The following is a 22,555-nucleotide window of genomic DNA, read 5'->3' as shown; positions in this document are numbered from 1 at the left end:
CTCAGCCCTGAGGAACGCTGCCGCCTGTCGTGTGGGGGATTTGCGGCCTACTCCTGGTAAACCCCAGTCCTTCCATTATGGCCTCCTAGCCAAGTGTGAGTCCTTCCTTTTATCCTGGGCAGGCCGCCTCTCCTTCCTTCCTGGTACCTACACCTGGCATCCTGTTGGACTTCCTAATTGAGCCCCTTCCTGTTAAATATAAAATGAAGACCTCCTTCTGAATTGCTTCTTGTCTTTATGTTTCAGGAAAGTGTGGTGTCCTGGAAAACCGAGAATATCCAAGTGGCTTTGTAGAAATTCCCTGCGGAAAAGCCGCACCTCTTGAATATGGAGGTCACTGCGAGTAAGCACCGCTATTGTTTGTTATTAAGGATCATTTCTGAATACACCTCCTAACATGCAGATTTTCAGTTTCAGCATTGTAAATTTTTTTAAATATCATTTGATACAGAAATTACTGCATTTTTTTTTAACTTTCTCGTATACGAGGTGTAGGGAAAGTATTGGAATCGTCTGAATATAAAATGCCGAGATTTTAATGAATCTCGACGTTTTAGACCTCCCCGAGTCCGATTTACTTTGTCGTAGGGAAAACATTGGAATCGTTCAAAAATTTGATGTTGAGATTTTGACGTTTTAGACCAACAATTTTTGGAATTGTGTGTGTGTGTGTGTGTGTGCATATGTATGTGTGTATATGTGTATGTCTGTGGGTGTGTGTGGGCTCATGTAAATATGATAACTTGAGTTCGCTTTTACTTCTGTCAACCAAATTTTGCATACAAGTATTAGGTACAAGATGTAGATTTCTATCGACTTTTGGGCTATTTCCATTAACCATCCTTTTTATTCAAGCTGCTGTGGTGTCCGATTTATTCAACTTTACTTTTATAATAATTGTTCAATATATTATTCATTTGATTTGATTTGTTGTTGATGGTTCTTTAATGTACATAGCATAAAAATATAATCTTTCTCTTGTGGTTTATTCCTCAAATATCCATCCCCATATCTGAGTATATGAGAACGTGGAGAGGTGAGCACTCCCAATTTTATTTTTATTTTATGCACACACACACACACACACACACAGTTGCTTCAGGACTAAGCTTGAGCTCACGTACCCCGACTTGAATTAAACATCTCTAGTGATGGCTGTTTGTTGTTGGTTGGTTCTCAAAGACTTCAGGATATTGAGGACCCCCCTGTTCTGTACAGCAAGTTCTGCCTTACAGTTATCACGTACTTATTTGGTTTGGTCCACATGTAGTCATCTGAAAAAACGGCCTAACACACTGAGGAGTTGCCACCCAAACTCGGTGTACTGGTAGGCCAGAGCAGGACTGATTTTTGGGAAGCCCCTCTATTCACTTCAGTGTTACTCCCCTGAAGGAGTCCTCTCAGTGCAGACAGTCAGACACGTTGAGCTCCCACGTCTCTTCTTGGAGTCACAAGCCCATCGTTGTACTGCTACACAGTGGGATGCCATGCTGTCAACACGCACATGACGGCCTTTTCAATTTAGTTTTTTTGTTTTCCAGGTTCCATTACAAGGAGTTTTTAATTGAAGTTATAAACAAGTCTTATCTCGATCCTGCGATTCTCTACAGCAAAGAAGAAATCTTCAGCGAATTTCATCGGTGGAAGATCTCGATACCACAGCATCTGAAGGAAGAAATGGATTTACAGTCTCTGCGAAAAGTAGGTGGTGCACTTTTAACACTAGAATTACCAGAGCCTATGAAAAAACTCGTAAATCCGTTCCACCTTAAATCGCTTCTTAAAATCGTTCACAGCTCTCCGCCAGCGTCTTTTGTCATCTAAATGTGCTGATAAAAATCACGCTGCAAGCCCCCGGCTATTCCATCTCCCCACCGACTTAGAATGTGCACAAACTTCTCCCAGCTCATGCCTTGATTGATTTTCTGGGAGTGAAGTGGAGTTTTAGAGTGGAAATAATAGATCGTTGTTTGGAACACACGTATTTCATGTCTGTTCCGTTTCTACAGTAATCTGTGTAAACACATTGTTAAAACAGAAACGTTTTTTATATTCTAGTAGTAGATGACAAAATGTAGGCATAAACTATATAATGTATGAAGCCTGAAGTATCACAGAAATACTTTCACAGAAGGTACAAATCTAACACAGCAATTGTGCTTTTATTCAAAAATATAACTGCAGAAACAAAAAGCCGCCTTAACATGCGACATTGACACCCGTTTATTATGACTGCCTCTGTAGCGCAATAGAATCAGCTGCCGACTGGGAATCAAAAGGTCGCGAGTTCGATCCTGAACCACTCCATTTTGAGAAGTAAGCTGCTCTTAGTCTTACTATTTTAGAATAAAAACATACATTTGATTTCAGTTTGTAACAGCCATTGTAATTTATGATAATTGTAAAGGTTAGCTTTTTTATTTATTTTTTTTTTTAGTCAGTTTTATTATCTCAGCCGTGTTCACGAGCCAAACACACCCCACCCCTGAATCTGACACTGCTGTTTTCACATAGACGTGCTGTAACAGAGGGAAACTCAGCTCCCTTCTACATCGGAGCAAGAATGCACATACCATTGCTTGCATACTAAAGTGTCAGCAGGCACTTTTCGTGGCATTACACATGTATTTTTTGAGCATGCCCTCTGCACACTACTTGTGACTTTAGGCTTTAGGAAGTAAGTAAATAAATAAAGGTAAATCGTTCATAAAATGATTTCTTAAAAACGTCACATATATTTGTCTGTTTCTTAAAATGTGCATTGATCACCGTCAGCATGTTGTAGCACACAGCAGCTGGCATTTGTGCGATGATGTTTTCACATATATTGTCTCTGTCTTTCAGGTGTGTAATACAAATCACAGCATAAAGAGAAATGCAATATTATTTGAAAACGAACAGCGTCCGATCAGCTGTAAAAGTATGGCATTTCTAAATGTTTGCTTTTTTTCAGTCTGGCTCTCTCAGTCAGACTGTATATTTGTCTCTTATTCAGTGTGTGCAAGAACATACAGGTGGCCAGATGCTGTGTGCTACAACATGCTGGCGGTGATCAACGCACATTTTATAAAAAGAAAGAGACAAATATATGTGATGTTTTGAAGAAATCATTTTATGACACGATTTACCTTTATTTATTTACTTACTTCCTAAAGCCTAAAGTCACAAGTAGTGTGCAGAGAGCATGCTCAAAACTGTGTGTAATGCCACGAATGACACTTTAGTATGCAAGCAATGGTATGTGTATTCTTGCTCCGATGTAGAAGGGAGTTGAGTTTCCCTCTGTTACAGCGCGTCTATGTGAAAACAGCAGGGTCAGATGTGGGGGTGGGGTGTGTTTGGGCTCGTGAACGCGGCTGAGATAATAAAACTGACTAATAAAAATAAAAAAGCTAACCTTTACAATTATCATAAATTACACCGGCTGTTACAGACTGAAATCAAATGTATGTTTTTATTCTAAAATAGTAAGACTAAGAGCAGCTTACTTCTCAAAATGGAGTGGTTCAGGATCAACTGCACCTTTTGATTCCCAGTCGGCAGCTGATTCTATTGCGCTACAGAGGCAGTCATAATAAACGGGTGTCAATGTCGCATGTTAAGGTGGCTTTTTGTTTCTGCAGTTATATTTTTGAATAAAAGCGCACTTGTTGTGTTAGATTTGTACCTTCTGTGAAAGTATTTCTGTGATACTTCAGGCTTCATACATTATATAGTTTATGCCTACATTTTGTCATCTACTACTAGAATATAAAAAACGTTTCTGTTTTAACAATGTGTTTACATAGTTTACTGTAGAAACAGAACAGACATGAAATGCGTGTGTCCCAAACAACGATTTATTATTTCCACTCTAAAACTCCACTTCACTCCCAGAAAATCAATCCAGGCATGAGCTGGGAGAATTTTGTGCACGTTCTAAGTCGGTGGGGAGATGGACTAGCCGGGGGCTTGCAGCCTGAGTTTTATCAGCACATTTAGATGACAAAGGACGCTGGCGGAGAGCTGTGAACGATTTTAAGAAGCGATTTAAGGTGGGACGGATTTACAAGTTTTTTCGTAAACTCTGGTAATTTTAGTGTTAAGAGAGTTTAAACCTGAAATCACCACAGATTATTATTTTTAATCTTTTCCTAGCACATTAACTCTTTTAGGGCTAATTATTATTTTTTCCCCTTTGTCCCAGGGCTGAAAATTTTTTTTTTTTTTTTTTATTTAAATCAGTTTTCTAAAAAGCCCACAAAATGTGATGGTGTCACACATCAATCAATATAACATTTATGACAAATGTCACTCTGCTTTATGTTCCATGAGCCTCTACGGTATGTAGATTCACATACTGTACTTATTACATACCTGCTTGCCTCACGTGTTGTGTGGTGTCCACTCGCATTTGATGAAGTCCAGTAGGCAGCCTTTGTCTGAGTAGTCCTTCCAAGTGAACGTTGCGGTACGCACATCAGCAACATGAGCACATTCAGCACTGTGATCAGCTGATGCAGGTACCTGACTTTCCGTTTTTGATTTCCAGATTGCCTGCATTAGAATGGGAGTTGGCGAAGTGTCTGTGTAGTCCTCCCAGGCGCGAGCGTTACTATAGGCATGTCAGCTTCGTGATCATCTGGGGACTGATCAGTCGATGCAGGTACCTCACTTTAGTTTCCTATCTCCAGATCACTTGCGTCAGATTCGCAGATCAATAAGTCAGAGTTTGATTCAGCAATAATATGAAAGGTAAATAAATGACATGCACCGAGTATTTTGCTTTGCAAATTTGCTTCAGTCTCTCGCCCAATTGTCGATGCCATTCTAGACGTTTTTCTACTCTATGCTACTCACGCACACGCAAGGATTAGACGTCAAGTCAACGAGTCTGACATTCCTCCTGGCAAAGACAGTCCACCTATAACAACAACAACATTTATTTATATGGTACATTTTCATAGAAATAATGTAGCTCAAAGTGCTTTACATAATGAAGAAACAGAAAAAAAGACAAAGTAAGAATTAAAATCAGAGAACACTAATTAACATAGAATAAAAGTAAGGTGTGATGGCCGGGGAGGACAGAAAAAACAAAAAAACTCCAGACGGCTGGAGAAAAAATAAAATCTGCAGGGGTTCCTGGGCCACGAGGCCCCCCCAGCCCAGCCCAGTCCTCATGGTAGTCAGGGTTCTCATGGAAGGACTTGATGATGACGAGGTTTACAGCTGAGTGTCGCCCTTTACCCCTGCGACATCGTCACTAAGAGAGTTCAGCCCACGTTTGTCCCAGGGTTCTTTTTTTCTGACTTTACGTTTGTGAGGTTTTGCCTTTGTTGATACATTTTGCTGGTCACTTTGTTGAAGCAGCCAATCACGTGGCCGCATCTCAGCATATAAAGCCTGTAGGTATTATTGGGGTTCCAAAAGGGGCACATATATAGAAAAGTATATTCTTAAAGTGGGTGATTTGCATATATGAAAATAAGCATCATATCCTAGAGCACCTTAGTGTATAGCGAGGGTTAAATCACAAAACGCCTTGTGCCCGTCTATTTTTATTACCTCAACATTTCATGAGCCAAGGTCAGGTATGTAGAGAGAGGCTGGCAGGCAAAACCCCCCCAATCCCCTTTCCAGGTGGTGAGTGTGTGCTGTATGGGTTCAGGGTGGGAAAGAGGGCCTGTCAAGTGGGTATGATGGGTAGAACAGAGTGCAGAGGCAGAGGCAGGACAAAAGAAAAGGTGGGAGACAGAAAGTGGCGACAGATGAGCTGAGTGAGGTAAACTCTTGTCATAAAGGTAAGGTAGCCGTGTTGCTAATTTCTCATTTCACTGACCTCAGACGATTCTGTACCGTTTGTAATAAAAGAGGACCATTCTGACTGTACATCCTGAGGTCTCCAAGTGGCACCTTTGAGCAGCCACAACAATCTGGACGAGAACAGGCCATTCGGCCCAACAAAGCTCACCCGTCCTATTGACTTAATTCTTCCAAAATAATATCAAGTCAAGTTTTTGGGATCCCTAAAGTCCTACTGTCTATCACACTTACTTGGTCTCTTATTCTAAGTGTCTATAATTCTTTGTATAAAGAAAAACTTCGTAATGTTTGTGTGAAATTTCCCCTTCGCAAGTTTCCAACTGTGTCCCCGTGTTCTTGATGAACTCATTTTAAAGTCACCGTCTCGATCCACTGGACTGATTCCCTTCATCATTTTAAACCCTTCAGTCAGGTCTCCTCTTCATCTCTGAGAAGGCTCAGCTCTTTTCATCTTCCCTCCTAACTCACCCCTTGTAGCCCCGTTAACCATCCTAGTCGCTCTTCCCTGGACTTTTTCCAACACTGCTTTGTCCTTTTTATTATCCCAAAGACCAAATCTGCACAAATTTAGGATGTGCAATTCTTGGTCGGCTGAGCAGTACACCATTGGGCTTTATGCCACGTGGACCCCCGTGTGACTGATGTTCTCAGGACCGGCGGTTCCAACCCATTAGAAACGGCCATCCTTGTGGGATTTCTAGAGTTTAGATGGCAGGGCAATAAGAGAATCGTTAACTCATTGTATTTTGTTTGTATTGTTTTATTTCCAGTGTTCTGTTTCTTCCACGAAGACTAAAAAAGGGTTAAGATGTTAGCTTAATGACAGCAAGTTCTATAAACGAGTAGCAGCACAAAAACTAAAGCTGGACGTCTACATAGAGATCTAGGAATAACTAGAAATGGCTGACCGTAACAAATTCTATGACTCAGTGACAAGTTTCCATCACAGTTGTAGCGAATTCCTCTTAAGTTGGATGAGGAGCCCGGCACACACAAAAATCTCCTACTCTAGGAAAAATAATTCTATTAGGAAACGGAACCAGACAGAACCTTAGCCCCAATTTGATATCCTCAGCTGGAGATGACCTTTATGAATTTATAATAGGAAAAATAACCACCCCAACATTTATTTAAACAAACAATAAGAATATATATTATAAATCAATCAAGCAAACAATAAACAGCCTTTAGTTGTTACAGATTTAATAAGGATTGGTTAAACAACCCTAATATGCCACCCCCTTAAACCTTTCTATAATATACTCCCCAGAAAACGGCAAAACGGGAAAGAAAGAGAAACGGAAATATCCCCTATTTACAGACAGCACAATTCTATCTACAGTACATACACTTATATATACACATATATATATATCTCTATTATAAAAAGAAATCCTGGAAAGCAAAAGCAAGGCGACAATACGTGATCTTCTCAGGAGTTCTTGAAAGACATTTAAAACACCCGCGAGACAAAAGAGACTTGCCACGGAGCGTCACGCGGGGACCGTAAACATGAGACTTGGTGTTAAGAGACTTGCCACGGAGCGTCACGTGGGGACAGTAAATATTAGACTTGGTGTTAAGAGATTGTGCCAGGGCCGTCTCGCGGCGACGTGGAACATGAGATTCTTACAAGACACACCCTACTTACAAAAGATATCATATAAGCGCAAATCCATCAAAAAACAGTTAGTTGTGTAAAAGCACGTAGTTCACACAGATCATGTGCTCTCAACACGTATAAAGCGTATAAGGACAATACAGAGAATAGAGACCCAAAGGCGTTGGAGAAAAAAAGGCAGATAAGAGATTATGAAAGCAGTAAAATTCAAAAGTATTGCAGCATCCCAGCCAGGTTGTGGCCTCTTTGGTTTTAAGTTACTGTTCGGTCCGATTGAGGGAGGGCGGAGTACAGCAATGATGACTGATAGCGGGGTATTGATTGATGGGGGAGTTATTGGAGAAGGTGGTAGAAAGTTGTGTTTGGGGTTAGGAAGTCGGCGATTGTTCAAGTAAAACGTTTGTGACGCTTTATCATGTCAGTCGCTACAGTGTCAAAGAAAAGAAAAAAAAAAATCGCATTACTGCAAAACAAAAGGTGATTAATCAGGACCAGGTGGAATTGAAAAAAGAGCAGGACAAATCGAGGTCAGAAATAAAAGGCAAAGAGTAGATAACAAAGTCTTTTCACATTCGCATCATTCAATGCACAAAACATGGATTTACACAATAATAGACCATACGCTATGAGAATCTGTGGTCCCGAAAAAGATAAAGCAACGACAAGTTGAATTTCAAAAAATACACAATTCGGTCAGGTGTATATTTATGATTACGGAGAAGCGATGCAAATTTTAACAGGCAAAAAGAAAGGTAATGTATATATTCCGCGAATAACATTACAGTAATCCCTCGCTATATCAGGCCGACTTTCGTAGCTTCACTCTATCGCGGATTTTAAATGTAAGCACATCTAAACATATATCACAGATTTTTTAGCTGGTTCGCCGCTTTCTGGACAATGGGTCTTTTAATTTAGGTTACATGCTTCCTGAGTTTGATTGCCCAGTTGATTTCATACAAGGGATGCTATTGGCGGTTGGCTTAGAAGCTACCCAATCAGAGCATGTATTACATATTAACTAAAACTCCTCAATGCTATAAGATATGCTTCCCGTGCGGTGCTTGTTTGCTTCTCTCTATCTTTCTCACTCTCTCTGCCTGACGGAGGGGGTGTGAGCAGAGGGGCTGTTTGCACAGAGGACTCGGACGCTCTTCTACAAAATGCCGCTTTATCGCGGTGCTTCTGTATACTTAAAAGCATGTATTGATTTTTTGATTGTTTGCTTTTCTTTGCAAGCGCTCTCTCTGACATTCTCTGCTCCTGACGCGCTCCTTTATGACGGCGCTCCTTTGAAGATAAGATATGTTTGCATTCTTTTAATTGTGAGAAAGAACTGTCATCTCTGTCTTGTAATGTAGCACAGTTTAAATGTTTGACTAAAGGGTGTTATTTCATGTCTAGAGGGCTGTAATAATGTTAACAGGGTGGGAGAGTTTCTAAGGGCTTAAAATATATAAAAATAACCATACAAACATACTGTATGGTTTCTACTTCGCGGATTTTCACCTATCGCAGGGGGTTCTGGAACGCAACCCCCGCGATCGAGGAGGGATTACTGTACACACCAAAAGAGATTGTGATATGCCATTTGTTTTAAAATATTTACAGTTTCCCGTGGGAAGAGCTTTTGCTACGACAATCAATAAATCACAGGGACAAGCATTAGAAAAAGTTGGATTATTTATTAGGGAAACAGAAACAATATTCACTCACGGGCAAAGTTATATGTTGCGTTGTCACAATGTTTCTCCAAAAAATATTGTGTTTGATGAAGCTTTAAATGTAAAAGTGCAAATAATGAAATTGAAACAATTCCAAATAAAAAAAAAAAAATTAAATTGTATATCCGATAAATCCCACACAGGGGTTGGCGAGCGAAGCGAGCAGGGGGCGAAACCCCCTAGTACAAATATAAATTAGACACACACACACACACAATCCCCACACGTTCCCCAGTCACTTCTATATTAACTTTGTTTTAAGTCTATAGTCCACACGGCCTGGGAAGTCGGCCGATAAATCCAGCGCACAAGGCAAATATGATCCACTGACTCGTTATACTGTGTGTGTGTGTGTATGTATGTATATATATATATATATATATATATATATATATATATATATATATATACACACATACACACACACACACACATATACTCTATATACTGTATGTTTGATCTTAGACGTTACAACGGATTTCTGTTGTTTTTTTGTCCCCCTTCACTGCAGGTATTGACTGATTCAGTGACACTGAGTCCACAACACGGACATCTACACATCACAGCACAAGGAACTTTGTCAAGTTGACACCAAGTCAGCACTCCTGCACAAACCAGGAAGGCACAAGATGGACGCTGGGAGATACGACGACAGTGGAAACGAGTGGCGCAGTACACCTGTAATGATGTGAACTGAACTTCCCAAACCGTCTCTGTCGCCGTGTTTTAAGCCTCCATTGCTGCTCCTCAAAACAACTGAACTCTCCACGAGCCTGGGATGCGTTCTTGTGCTTGTGCCAAATTTGCAAAAGGGAAAAACAATGCAGCATCTCGATTTTGTAATAAAGGTATATTTGTAATTTTAATACAAAAATACATGACAGACATTGACAGTTTACAACTGATAAATAAATGTGAATCTGAAGAATTAAAAACAATACTTTTATTATGAATAAAAGTGGCAAACATTGACATGGGGATGATTTTCTCCTAATCATTTGACCCCAAGCTGGACTGAACTCTGGTAAGTTACCTAGAGCCTGAGGCCGTGCCTTTTATATTTTTCATTACAGTTAACTGCAAAATCTCAGATGATCCCGTTATTCTGCATCATCCCTCTCACATGAAAACACTTGGATCTCTTTAGCAATTCGTTGTCCAATGGCTTGGCTGTTGGCTGCTATTATTCTTCTGGACATCAAATCCAGTGGTCCACCTGGAACAAGAAGAAGAAGAAGAAGATCAACCACTATCTGTATGTGCATTTCTGTCCCATTTTATAGCGCTTGGTGACCAGACAGCAATGAACTGTAGCAGACATCCCAGAGATACCACGGCCAATCAGTTCAGCAAGCTGCCCAGGGTCGTGCAATCAAGTCTGGGATCAGTTTCGGCCACCAGCCCTGTAGATCTCAGTTTAGTACGACTGCTCGAGTTTGTAGGTTGTAGTAGTAGTAGTGAGGAGCAGCCACTGTTCGTTCTTGATTGACAGAGTGCCTTAAGCCAATGTCACGTCATGTGACTTTTGCTGATCTTACTGTTGGACTGTGCCAGTTTACATGACTGAAGATACCTGGGTGACTTGACAGCACAGATCAGCCTGAAGCTTTTTCTGACAGCATGTGTGGTCCAATGGCGCTGGTGGTGATTTAACGGGTTGAGCGAGGTCCGCCACCATCGATGCCCGTGTTGTTCCACTCTGTCATGGTACGTAAAACTCGAGACATCAGACAGACAAGCTTCTGTTCTGTTTGTGATGTCCATAACACCCATGTTCTTTACAACAGTGTTTCCCAACCTCGGTTCTGGGGACCCCACATGGCTGCAGGTTTTTGTTCCCACCAGCTTCTGTTTTTAATTGGACTCCTGGGCTAATTAAGTGAACTGTTAATTTCCCGGATTCTGTGTTTTGGGAACAATATAGAAATTTGAAAACAGAGTTTGGTAAAAAAAAAAATATATATATATATATATATATATATATATATATATATATATAGCAGTAACAGCGCACTGCACAATAACATGTGGTGAATACAATGGACTTGAGCATTCCTAGTTTTCATTCTATTTCTCTGTCTCTGTTTAGCATTCATTCGCTCAGAGGTTGATGTGCTTGCTGTTTCCTGAGGCGGCCCGCTGCTTTGCTTCTTCCGTCGGCATCTTTTCGCGTTAAAACTGATTAAGTCAGTGTTTGTGCTACAATTACTTAGTACGTTTAATTTGTCACTTAAGCCGGCACTTGAGTCTTCAATCTGCCTCAAGAATGATTTAAGATGTGAAGAGATAGAGGAGGTGATGGCGAAGGTGGTAGGGATGAGAACGGCGCTCATACGCATGTACCGCCCTGCTGATCGCTGCCAGGAGTTGATTCTACAATAAAATAAAAAGAGGAATAACTTAGGAGGTCAATCATCACCCTGAAAGCGGACAGTGGAAGTCACGTAGTATCTGTGTGCCAAATTTCAGGTCAATAGTTCAAACGGTTTGTGAGCTACAAGTGATTTAAAATCCTGGACAGACAAACGGACAGCCACTGTAGCGTATTATATATAAAGATGTACCAAGTAGTTATATAGGAGTGATGTATTTTTTCTTTCTAACAGTATTTTCATTCTACTTCTCAAGGTGTTCTAATTGTTGAGTTAATCCTCTATTTACTAATTAGTGGGCCTGACGCTAAAGTAGTTGCAGCCTTTGATTATTCTGTGTTGTTGGCTCGGGTGTCGTTTTTAATTGTCGTTAATAAGATACAATGAAGGGGGAAAACTGCACAGAGAAAGGGCGCAATATAATAAAATCAACAAAAGAGAGTTAAGCATTTAAATCGAGAGCAAAAATCAGAAATATTTCTACGTGACTTGTAAAAATTATGCTGCTGTGCTTTTCTGAATGTAGAACAAAAGAAAAATAATATGAGCTAATGAAATGAGATCAGCGCTATTATCAGGTGTCGTCACTGATTAGGAACAAAAACCTGCAGTCACAGGGGTGTCCCCAGGACCGAGGGTGGGAATCACTGGGTTACACTTTGTGGCCTGTACTTCCAGACGCCAGTTCATTGGTCGTCACCTGTCATGGACGCAGCGTGTCTGCTCTACGGCTACAGGCAGAAGTCACACCGGGTGTCTCCATTACACAAGATCTGAAAGAACTGATGACTCTAAAGCTGATGGGTTTGCTTTCACGCAAGAAATTAAAAGTTTGGACAAGTGTCAAAAAATAAATAAAAGGTCAGATTTCTTAAATTTTAAGTTCTGGAATTTTGCAAGAGCTGAAAATTGAATCAATTTCACTCGTCCGTTACTCTTTCGTTTGTAACACTAGCTGGCTAAAAACAAAAGTTAATCTTACAATAGCAAATGTTAGACATCGAAGAGTGGGATTCTCTGACAAAGCCGATTTAAAGAGTTAGTTTATATTCACTAGTTAAACTGTACAGATATCACAGTGTTTGAATGTCTCTGTTTAGTAAGCGGTATTTCACAGTTACCATGCAGAATATGTCAGAAAATAAGTGTGCATGTGCGGTAACATCAGTTAGGAAGCCCCATGCGCTGAAATCCCCTCAGGATTATACAATTTCCCCAATGAATTTGTTGTTCCACTGGGAGAGCCCCCCGTCCATCACACATTAAAATTCCAACCCTGCATTGTATTTTGATACTTAGAAATGGCAATACCAGTTTACCTAAATGAGAGCGGGGCAGCTTCTGGAGGGGATCACCAGTATGGTCGTGGGAGGCAGCAGTTGAGGCTTTGGACTTCAAACCCGCAGGCTGAGGGGCTCAAACGCCGCTACTGGCCCTGAGTGAGCAGCGCTGGCAGGTCACGTCACCAGTCTCTGCTCCAACTGGAAAAACAGCAGCAATGGAACCAGTGGTGTGTCAGATTTTGTAAGTAAGGTATCAGCCAAATAAGCTAATGTACGTTCTATTAAATAAAAAGTTGCCATATTGTTCACTTTAATAGTGGAGGTACTTTTAGTAGAAAGCAGCCGACTAGCGTTTCTCTTTTTGCTGAGGTATCCAGCATTGTGACATTTCACTGGTATGGGGACCAAACACTGAAATGCGGGTACTGTGATTGGTGGCTATCAGCCAGTTCTTAATGTCCATTTTTTTGAAAAGAGGGTGAAGATAATCAGGTAAAGGTCAATTGTTATACAGTACAATACTGAATGAAGCGCACGCCATTTATTAAAAGAAAATAAAAATCGTGAGTGCTCTCTCCTCGACTTTCTGGTATACTCAGATATGGGGAAGAATATTTAAGGAGTAAACCACAGGACAAGGGTTATATTTTTTTATATTATGTTCATTAAGGAACCACACACAAATCTACTCAAATTAATATATTGAACAATTATTATAAAAGAAAAGTTGAATAAATTGGAATCTGTAGCTGCATGAATAAAAGGTAAAGTACCACTTCAGGTTAGTGGAAATAACTCGAAAGTTGACAGAAATCTACGTTTTGTACCTAATACTTGTATGGAAAATTTGGTTGACCAAAGTGAAAGCGAACACAAGTTATCTCACACACACAGAGGCGTAATTCCAAAAATAGTATTTTCAGACTCAGCAGGGGTCTAAAATGTCGAGATTCGCCAAAATCTCAAAATGGAATTTTTGGCCGATTCCAAATACTTTCCCTAAGCTTCGTATTCGAAAAAGTCAGGGAGGTCTAAAACATTGAGATTCATCAAAATCTCGACATCGACTTTTTTGGACGATTACAATACTTTCTCTAAGCTTCATATATGAGAAAGTAGAAGAACTGGTCCTGCCAAGTATTCACTCCCATCAAGTCACTACTTAGTAAATGGCAGCCTGAGGTGTCTCGGTTTCTGTCAGCTTTGCCCCTCTCTACACTCCCGTTTTTCTCCTGAGCTAAACATTGCAGGGTCACAGATGACCACCAGCAGGTCACCTCTGTGTGCCGAGATGCTTCCACAGCAATACACTCGGTGGACATTGCAGACTCCTTTGTTTATTTAAATGATGCTTCAGTAATTAACATGTTTTAGACTTGTGTCTGCAGTTGCAGTTTCATGCCACTCCACGATGCCATAGCTGCTCCTGTACATTCAAAAATTCACTCTCCTATGTAAATTTGTGTCTGTACGGTGTTTGTGTGTGTATTATTTGTATGGCTTTGTGAGGCTCGCTGTTGTTGAGCACTTGTGGTTGACTGTCAGTTCATTTGCCTTCTCGATTTGTCACATTCTTGCCATTACACATTCATTTATTTATTTTATTTCTGTAGCGGACACTCGACAAGTGCCCAGTTTGGGATCCGTTCCAATTCTGCAGCAGTGCTGAGGGGACAGGTTTCAGTGGCCCTCCTCCAGGTAACAGAATACACAGCCATGAAATATCTTTCTATTCTATTCTCTATTTATTTCTATCTATCACCTATTGTTGGGTCTGCAGCACAGCAGGAGCCGCACCACCTCCCAGCATTCAAAACATTTGCCGTGGTGCGTTTTGGTTTTTACTGCTTGAAGCTTTATGTGAATTCAATTTTTGGGATGATAATGTGAAGTTGACTCCTTTATGTTGCTTTGGTCTTCTTACAGTCTTACAACTTCTTGGGGACACCATGCCATGTACACGTCACGTAAAACAGTCTTAAATATCCACTTTTCCTTTCATGAATGCTGCTTATGAAAAGTACCAACGTCTGTCAGTAAACATCCTGCTAGAACTGAAGATGAGCCAACTCTGCTGAATTTGCTTTGCCTCGAGTTTGTCAAAAACTCAAATGTTTGGGAATTCGACAAAATGCACCAAAGGTGCATCGACAAAGTATTGAGCAAAGGCTGTGAATACTTATTACTTACTTTTTAATTTTGAATACATTTTCAAAAACCTCAAGTCAACTTTTTTCACGTTATCATTATGGGGTGTTGTGTGTAGAATTCTGAGGGAAAAAAAATGAATTTAATCCATTTTGGAATAAGGCTGTAAGATAACAAAATGTGGAAAGAGTGATGCGCTGTGAATACTTTCCGGATGCACTGTACCTGTTTATTTCAGCACCACTAGTGTCTAATTCTCAAACGTCTGCAGTCCTCCTAAAGTACCACAGCCGTGTCCTGTAAGACCGTGTCTCTAGCGATCCTAGGCTGGCCCGACATTAAACAGACGAACCCTGGGAGGTTAAAAGCATGAAGTGCAACCATTACACAGCAGGATAGGAGACACTGACGCAACAGAAACTGCACCAGCACATTATGCGACTAAAACTTATTCCCAGATAAATGAGACATGAAGAAAATGGAATAGAGTTAGAATTCTCAAAAAAAAAAAGGGGGAATCTGTAAATTGTGATAATGGGGTAAAACCAGGGTGAATAACAGAGAAACCCCACAAACTCTAACCAGAAAATGTCCTCTTGAAGTGTACTATTTGACTTACCGTTTACATCCATAACAATTCCACCTGCTTCTTGAACAATCACAGCTCCTGCTGCAATGTCCCAGCAATGAATTCCAATCTCATAATAGGCCTCGACCGCCCCTGTGGCCACAAGGCACATGTTAACCGCTGCAGAGCCAACTGCTCGAAGTCTGAAGAATAAATAAGTCAAATGTTACGGGGGGACCACATAATAGTTTAAAGTATTTTAGTAGTAGTGAAGTCAACATACAGTTAAACGGACAAAAGTACATCCAAGCATTCTGGTAAACCTATCAAAGCGAGTTCATGTGGTGCCCCCAGTCGCTGCTGGGATTGACGTCAGCTGCTCGGGCCTTGACACAGAAGAAGCCTGTGTTGGAAGCAGACATTTTCTTTGTTGACATGTTCTCAAACTTTACTGAGGTCTGCTTTAACTGACATTGTGATATGCTGGGTCCTTAGAAGACCTGGCAGCCACCAGAAAACTTGAATCTTTAACCTTTAAGGATTGCTGGCGTATGTGTTTGGGGAAAAAAGCATACAGTATGTACGATAAATGGGAACTGCATGAATGTTATCTCTTCATTTACTCAATATTTAATATATCTTCTTCTTCTTTCAGCTGCTCCTGTTAGGGGTTGCCACAGCGGATCATCTTCTTCCATATCTTTCTGTTCTGTTACACCCATCACCTGCATGTCCTCTCTCAGCACATCTATAAATCTTCCCTTAGGCCTTCCTCTTTCCTGGCAGCTCTATCCTTAGTACCCTTCTCCCAGTATACCCAGCATCTCTTCTCTGCACATGTCCAAACCAATGCAATCTCGCCTCTCTTTGTCTCCAAACTGTCCGACTTGTAACTGACCCTCTAATGTCCTCATTTCTAATCCCGTCCGTCCTCGTCACACCCACTGCGAATCTTAACATCTTTAACTCTGCACTCAATATTTAATATATAGATACTGTATATATATATATCTATATCATACTATATTGTGTACAGACAGATTCAAAGTCAAGAGATAAAATAAAAATAACATCAGTGATTTGCACTGCCTAATCTAAGAGTTACTTTTCTATATTTCAGGTTTTATTTTTAATAAATCTGAAAAACAATTCCTAACATCCTGTTTTCTCTTTGTCATTCTGAGGTATTGAGTGTTGTTTCAGGAGGGGATAATGAAATTGAACAATTTCAGAACAAGGTTGGAACCTCAAGTGTATAAAAAGTGAAGAGTTCTGCATACATCGTGAAAGTCTTTGAGAGACTAGTCCTGGAAGTACTTCGCCCCCAAGTTAAGTCAGCACTGGACCCTCTCCAGTTTGCCTACCAGGCGAGGATTGGAGTCGAAGATGCAATCACCAACCTGCTGCACCGTGCCAACAGTCACCTAGACAAGCCTGGAGGAACTCTGAGGATTATGTTCTTCAAATTCTCATGTGCCTTTAACACCATCCAGCCAGCCAGACTGGGGATTAAGCTATTGGAAATACAGGTGGATGCTCCCTTAGTTTCGTGGATCATGGACTATCTGACGGGAGGGTCACAGTTTGTGCGGCTACAGGGTTCTGTGTCCGATACCGTGCTGCGTGGCACTGGTGCTCCACAAGGGACAGTTCTGTCACCATTCCTCTTCACCCTGTACACTACAGATTTTAGTTACAGCACAGAGGACTGCCATCTGCAGAAATTCTCTGATGACTCTGCAATAGTTGGTAGTATCAGACATGGAGACGAGACCGAATACAGGAAGGTAGTGGACAATTTTGTTGACTGGTGTGAGGTGAATCAACTGCAGATCAACACCAGTAAAACTAAAGATGTTTAAGAAGATCGTGATCTCCAGCCACTCCCTTGTCCATTAGGGGTGTGGAGGTGGAGATTGTTGAGGAGTACAAGTATCAATAAGCTAGACTGGTCCAGGAACTCACTGGCCATATACAAGAAGGATCAAAGTCAGTCAGCTCAGATCTTTTAGTGTCAGCAACACTATGCTGCAGATGTTCTATAATAGCGTGGTGGCCAGTGCCATTTTCTTTGCTGTGGCATGCTGGGGAAGCAGCATAAAAGTGGCAGACATTAGGAGACTAAGCAAACTAATTCAGTAGGCTGCCACTGTGGTAGGAGAGAAACTGTGGCAGACCAGAGAATGTTGTCGAGGCTTTGGTCTATTATTGAAAGTGCTAATCAGCCACTTCATAGTGTTGTGGTTGGACAGAGGAGCGTTTTCAGCAGTAGACTGACTAGCATCAAGTGCTCCACTGAACATCACAGGAAATATCCTGTTTCCTCTCCACAGCCATCAGACTCTAGAACTCCTTTTCTGGTCACTCACCCAAATTTTAAGCTATTACTCTTTTTTCTTTATTGGATATCCAGGTACATTTTTCAAGTACCTGAAATGTGCAACATACTATCTGTTCTTGTGCAATAAATTGTCTACTCTTCACATGAGAATAAAATTATTTGTTCTCAGAATGTGCAATATTCTGTTGTTCTCAAAGTGCTGAATTATTCACTGATGCGAGCCCTGACCTATCCTTGCTCTTGAAGCCATTGGAGACTCCTTATGAACTACAACAAAAATTGTCCCACCTGTTTTGCACCACCTTGTTATTCTAAGTTGTCACATTATTATTAGTCCTAACCTGCTCTGTCCTAATTTTTTTGAGCGCGTTGCAGATATTGATTTCAGAATTAACGGATATCTTCAAAAGAAAAAAAAGTGTAGCTGATTAGGTAAAACATGAAACACCTTTTCTTTATACTTTGCACTGTGTTGGCTGGGATTGGCTCCGGCAGACCCCCCGTGACTCTGTGTTAGGATACAGCGGGTTGGATAATGGATGAATGGATGGACAAGTACATTTAAACATGTGTTTTCTTTATTAGCATTTTCCACTTTTTCTGGAGCTGGGGATGTACTATAATTTTTAATGCAGTTTAAATTCACAAATGATGTGCGATTCTCTTCAGGTGTTATATTATCATGCCACCCGTGTTTACCTCAGCATATTTTCTTATAAAGAAATGTTCAGAGATGTCTACATAAAATGCTTTCCTATACTTGTGACAGACCGAGTCATACAGTACAGGCCAAAAGTTTGGACCCACCTCCTCATTCAATGTGTTTTCTTTATTTTCATGACCATTTCCATTGGTAGATTAAATGGGTTAATAAAACCATTTCAGGCGACTACCTGTTGAAGCTCATCGAGAGAATGCCAAGAGTGTGCAAAGGGTGGCTATTTTGAAGAAACTAGAATATAAAACATGTTGTCAGTTATTTCACATTTTTTTGTTAAGTACATAACTCCACATGTGTTCATTCATAGTTTTGATGCCTTCAGTGAGAATCTACCAATGTAAATGGTCATGAAAATCAAGAAAACACATTGAATGAGGAGGTGGGTCCAAACTTTACTGTACATGACCTTGAACCTCTCCTGCTTTCCAATGTGTTTCCCTCTCTTAAAGTGCAAGTCTATTACCAAACTCATTTTTGATATATCAACATCAATTTGTTATTGCAGTCCTAGTATGATCAATATAATAATCAGGTTTAAATTCTGAATCTACAAAAAACTGAGTAGCCTTTAACATTCCTGGGGTTAGGGTTAGGGCACTGGCAATGCAAAAAAGACTTCTCATTAGCCAAAATATATTCATACAATTCTTACCGCCTTATTACATTGCATTGCATTTTGCTAAACACACGCCAGTCAGATTATCAGATATCAATATTTTATCAGACGTTTTAACAGGTTTCATCTGAACCAAACAACTTACCCATGAACTGGAATGCTCAGCAGCCGGTCCATATTGGACAGTATTGTTTTCATTACTTCTGGAGTTCGACTAGAACCCAATTCAGTAAGTATAAGGGATTTAGTTATATCTAGAAAAACAAACAAATATAACCAGAGATTAGGCTAACATAGAAAAATGGCTTCCAAAATGAGTAACTTGTTCCAACATTTGATAGATTTCTAATAATGTCAAGATATCCCTTTGAGTCCAGAACCATACTATGAGAACTCAAGAATGAACAGTTAGCAATGCTGTTTACTTTACATCATCAAGACAAAAATAATTAAGAATTAATAGGTTAGACAATAACGGCATAATTTTTAGAGCAGAACTGCAGAAATCCTGCTTATTAAAAAGCAATCCCTTTTGGTTTAACTTAATAAGGAAGAAAAACAAATCTCATCATTAAAAAAATAATGTCATCCATGCATTGAGTTTTTAACTTGTAGCATCGTGCTTCCGAGTGAGGAACTTAGTAACGACGACGTGAATTTGCCTGCAGGTTTAAAGTGTTTATCCACTTCCTCTTGAACTGTTCATCTGAACAAGTCGCACCTGATAAATCCGAGGTGACACAGCACAAGGAATGCCATGAACCTGAAATACTTTTGCAGCCTGGGATGAAGACGTTCACTGGAGATATGGAGTTACAAGTTAGTTTCTATTCTTTTTTGAGCATTGATGTCATTGTTTGCAGAGTTAAGAGTGGAGTCCTGGATCAACAACAACATTTAATTCTATAGCACATTTTCATACAAATAATGTAGCTCAAAGTGCTTTACATGATGAAGAAAAGAGAAGTAAAGGACAATACCTATAAATAAACTGTAATCAAAAATGTTGGTTAGGTGAATCTATTGAAATAACCTGGGTTTATTACAAGATTAATCTTTTTAGCTTTTACACACAATTATAAAGAGAATTAGCATACTGTTACTTGGAAAATGAAATCTTCAAGAAACCGGAGACACAAGAGGGTTAAAGTAGTGCTGGGCGGTATGACCAAAATTCTATATCACGGTATTTTTTAAAATTATCCCGGTTTCACGGTATTTTTATCCCAGGCATGAGTGGATGTTAACCACATTTTCCACTGCAATTACTGCAGTAGACTAGCTAAGAATAACCTATTCCACTGTCATGAGAATTGTAAAATTGTACAAAAAAGCATTTTAATGTGCACACAAGTATTAATACAGGTTTGCATGGCCCCATAGAATGATCGTTTTCAAGGGGGTGGCACTAATGAAGAGAAGGAATCACATTGCATGACAGTTGCAGTCAAAATATAGAACCTTTTTATTGAACACATTTTGCAAACAACTTAAGCTATAATTGTGACAGCATATTTTCAACCATCCAAAGAGGCATTTAGACTTCGTCAAATATCCAGAGGTGCTTGTCAAAAGTTGCATTGCACTGAACGTGTGTTAGAAAAGGAATAAATAGTAAATATTATTTGTAAACCAACTACACTTTCTGTTAATCTTAACAATCTCTGTCCACTGACACGTTAGCTATATGGATTGTAATGGCGTTGGTTGTCTCGATCCACCGCTTGCTTTTTTTGTTGTAGGCAGTACCTCTAGCAGACGCGTCTACAAGTGACGTCTGACTCAAGTGTCCTCTAGCTAGGACGTGGAGGGTGCCAATCTTAGTTCCATACATTCATGGTACTCTAAAGCATGTGGTGCAGCAAATTGCTCGTGTTACCGCCTCCAGCGACAACTTTAGCTCAACAGCATTTGCAGGAAATAGTTTGGTCCACATCCGATCTTTTAAAACCAAAGTATCTCCAGACAACAGAAACGGCTGCTTTTTTCAGCAAAAGTTCTTCTGTGTCATCATGTTCAACTTCATCGTCTGCTACAGCTTCAGTTTCGGAGTGTTCTCTGTCCATTTTCACCGCTCAATACCTCCACTAATGCATGTACTCTGTTGCATGCGTGTTTAGCGGTGTAGCAGTGAAAAAGGTCCCCCCTTAAACAGTTTCCCACTACGCCACTTTCCGAACGTTGTTTAGGCTATTTAAACCGGTGCTGTGGTATAAGAAAAATCCGTATCGTAACAAAAATAAAAAACGGTTTTCGGTATGAACTGGTATACCTCCCAGCACTAGGTTGAAGGTAGTTTTTGCATCACGAAGTACTCTTTCACAAAAATAATCAAGAAATACATTAGAATAAGTTACCAAGCAGGTTAACAAACTAAAACTTTGACTTTCAAATTTCAAACTACTGTAGATGGTTTACTGAAAGAGTTCCGTGAAGAGACGGTTAGGTTGAGCTGAATAACCTACTCTTGTCAAAACGTCTCTAAGGTTCTTTTTGCTACAACTTGAATGAAGATTAACCTCAATAGATTCACATAGTCCATATAGTAGACTGCCCTGCTCATGGGACTTTATATACATCATGCTGATCCCCAAATTTATTACGAGTTTATAATAAAATAAAAATGAATAAAGGATTTAATAAAAGTCTCCAGTTGTAGTTTACCTTGCTGCTCCGACACCTTCAAGGGTTGCCCATTACAAAAGGCTCCTTTCCCCTTCCTCCCAGTGTACATCTTATCTTCAACACAACTATAAACAATGCCAAACTCCAACTGGAAAATAAAAGCAAAGAATGTTAAGATTTCACAGAAGAAGAAAGATGGGCTTCTAAAATACTTTGGATCAGAGATGAGATTTTCCTCTGATCAGTTTGTAAAGTTTGGCTCAGTAAACATGTTGCCAATCGGCAAATAAGACTTTCATTCTTGGTAGCTGGTACACCACTTTGTCTTTGATAAATGTTGAATATGTTTGTAGTTTATATGAATCTTTGAAGTATCTTTTTACCTTGAAATGGATACAGAGGGTCCTTGGGTTACAACGTCTCGACATACGTTTCAAGTTTACAACGCCCACTCCCAAAAAAATTGAGAGGTGAGAAGGAATAAAGGTATGGATGTTTTTTTTTTACACTCATTTTTTCTGTTACTACAGTACAGTACAGTATATTTATGTCCTTTTTCTGTGGCTTAGTTGTGTTTTTATGTTCTAGATTATGATTTTGCAAATGTGTTAGGATAGGTAAGTGATAGGCTAGGGTGTGTTTCGACTCCAAAATTCGGGTTACATTACTGTTGTAGGAACGGAACTGTGTCGTAACCCAAGGACCCCCTGTATTTTTAATTTTACAAGACC

At 40.0% G+C, this 22,555-nt stretch overlaps 2 protein-coding genes across 5 annotated transcripts in view; one reads left to right on the top strand and one right to left on the bottom strand.

Moving 5' to 3' along the window:
* The window catches only part of LOC120530138 (E3 ubiquitin-protein ligase RNF31-like), a 78,086-nt gene extending 67,811 nt beyond the window's left edge, over positions 1-10,275 (top strand). For 2 of the 4 annotated variants that reach the window (XM_039754336.1, XM_039754341.1), the window contains 3 exons: positions 247-343; positions 1,542-1,701; positions 9,662-10,275. In XM_039754336.1, the coding sequence (XP_039610270.1) occupies positions 247-343; positions 1,542-1,701; positions 9,662-9,739 (335 nt within the window). In that variant the 3' untranslated portion in view covers positions 9,740-10,275. Of the gene's footprint in view, positions 1-246; positions 344-1,541; positions 1,702-9,661 lie in introns of those variants that run through there. The other 2 variants (XM_039754337.1, XM_039754340.1) reach the window with 2 other exon arrangements.
* The window catches only part of impa1 (inositol monophosphatase 1), a 36,717-nt gene continuing 24,240 nt past the window's right edge, over positions 10,079-22,555 (bottom strand). The window contains exons 6-9 of the mRNA XM_039754342.1: positions 21,864-21,972; positions 19,345-19,453; positions 15,573-15,724; positions 10,079-10,366 (exon numbers count right to left, since the gene is read on the bottom strand). Of these exons, the coding sequence (XP_039610276.1) occupies positions 10,251-10,366; positions 15,573-15,724; positions 19,345-19,453; positions 21,864-21,972 (486 nt within the window). The 3' untranslated portion in view covers positions 10,079-10,250. The remainder of the gene's footprint in view (positions 10,367-15,572; positions 15,725-19,344; positions 19,454-21,863; positions 21,973-22,555) is intronic.

The sequence above is a fragment of the Polypterus senegalus genome, chromosome 5 (assembly GCF_016835505.1).
Source record: "Polypterus senegalus isolate Bchr_013 chromosome 5, ASM1683550v1, whole genome shotgun sequence".
Taxonomy (NCBI): Eukaryota; Metazoa; Chordata; class Cladistia; order Polypteriformes; family Polypteridae; genus Polypterus; species Polypterus senegalus.
The sequence above is the reverse complement of the archived record's forward strand: the minus strand, read 5'-3'. Positions and strand labels throughout refer to the sequence as shown.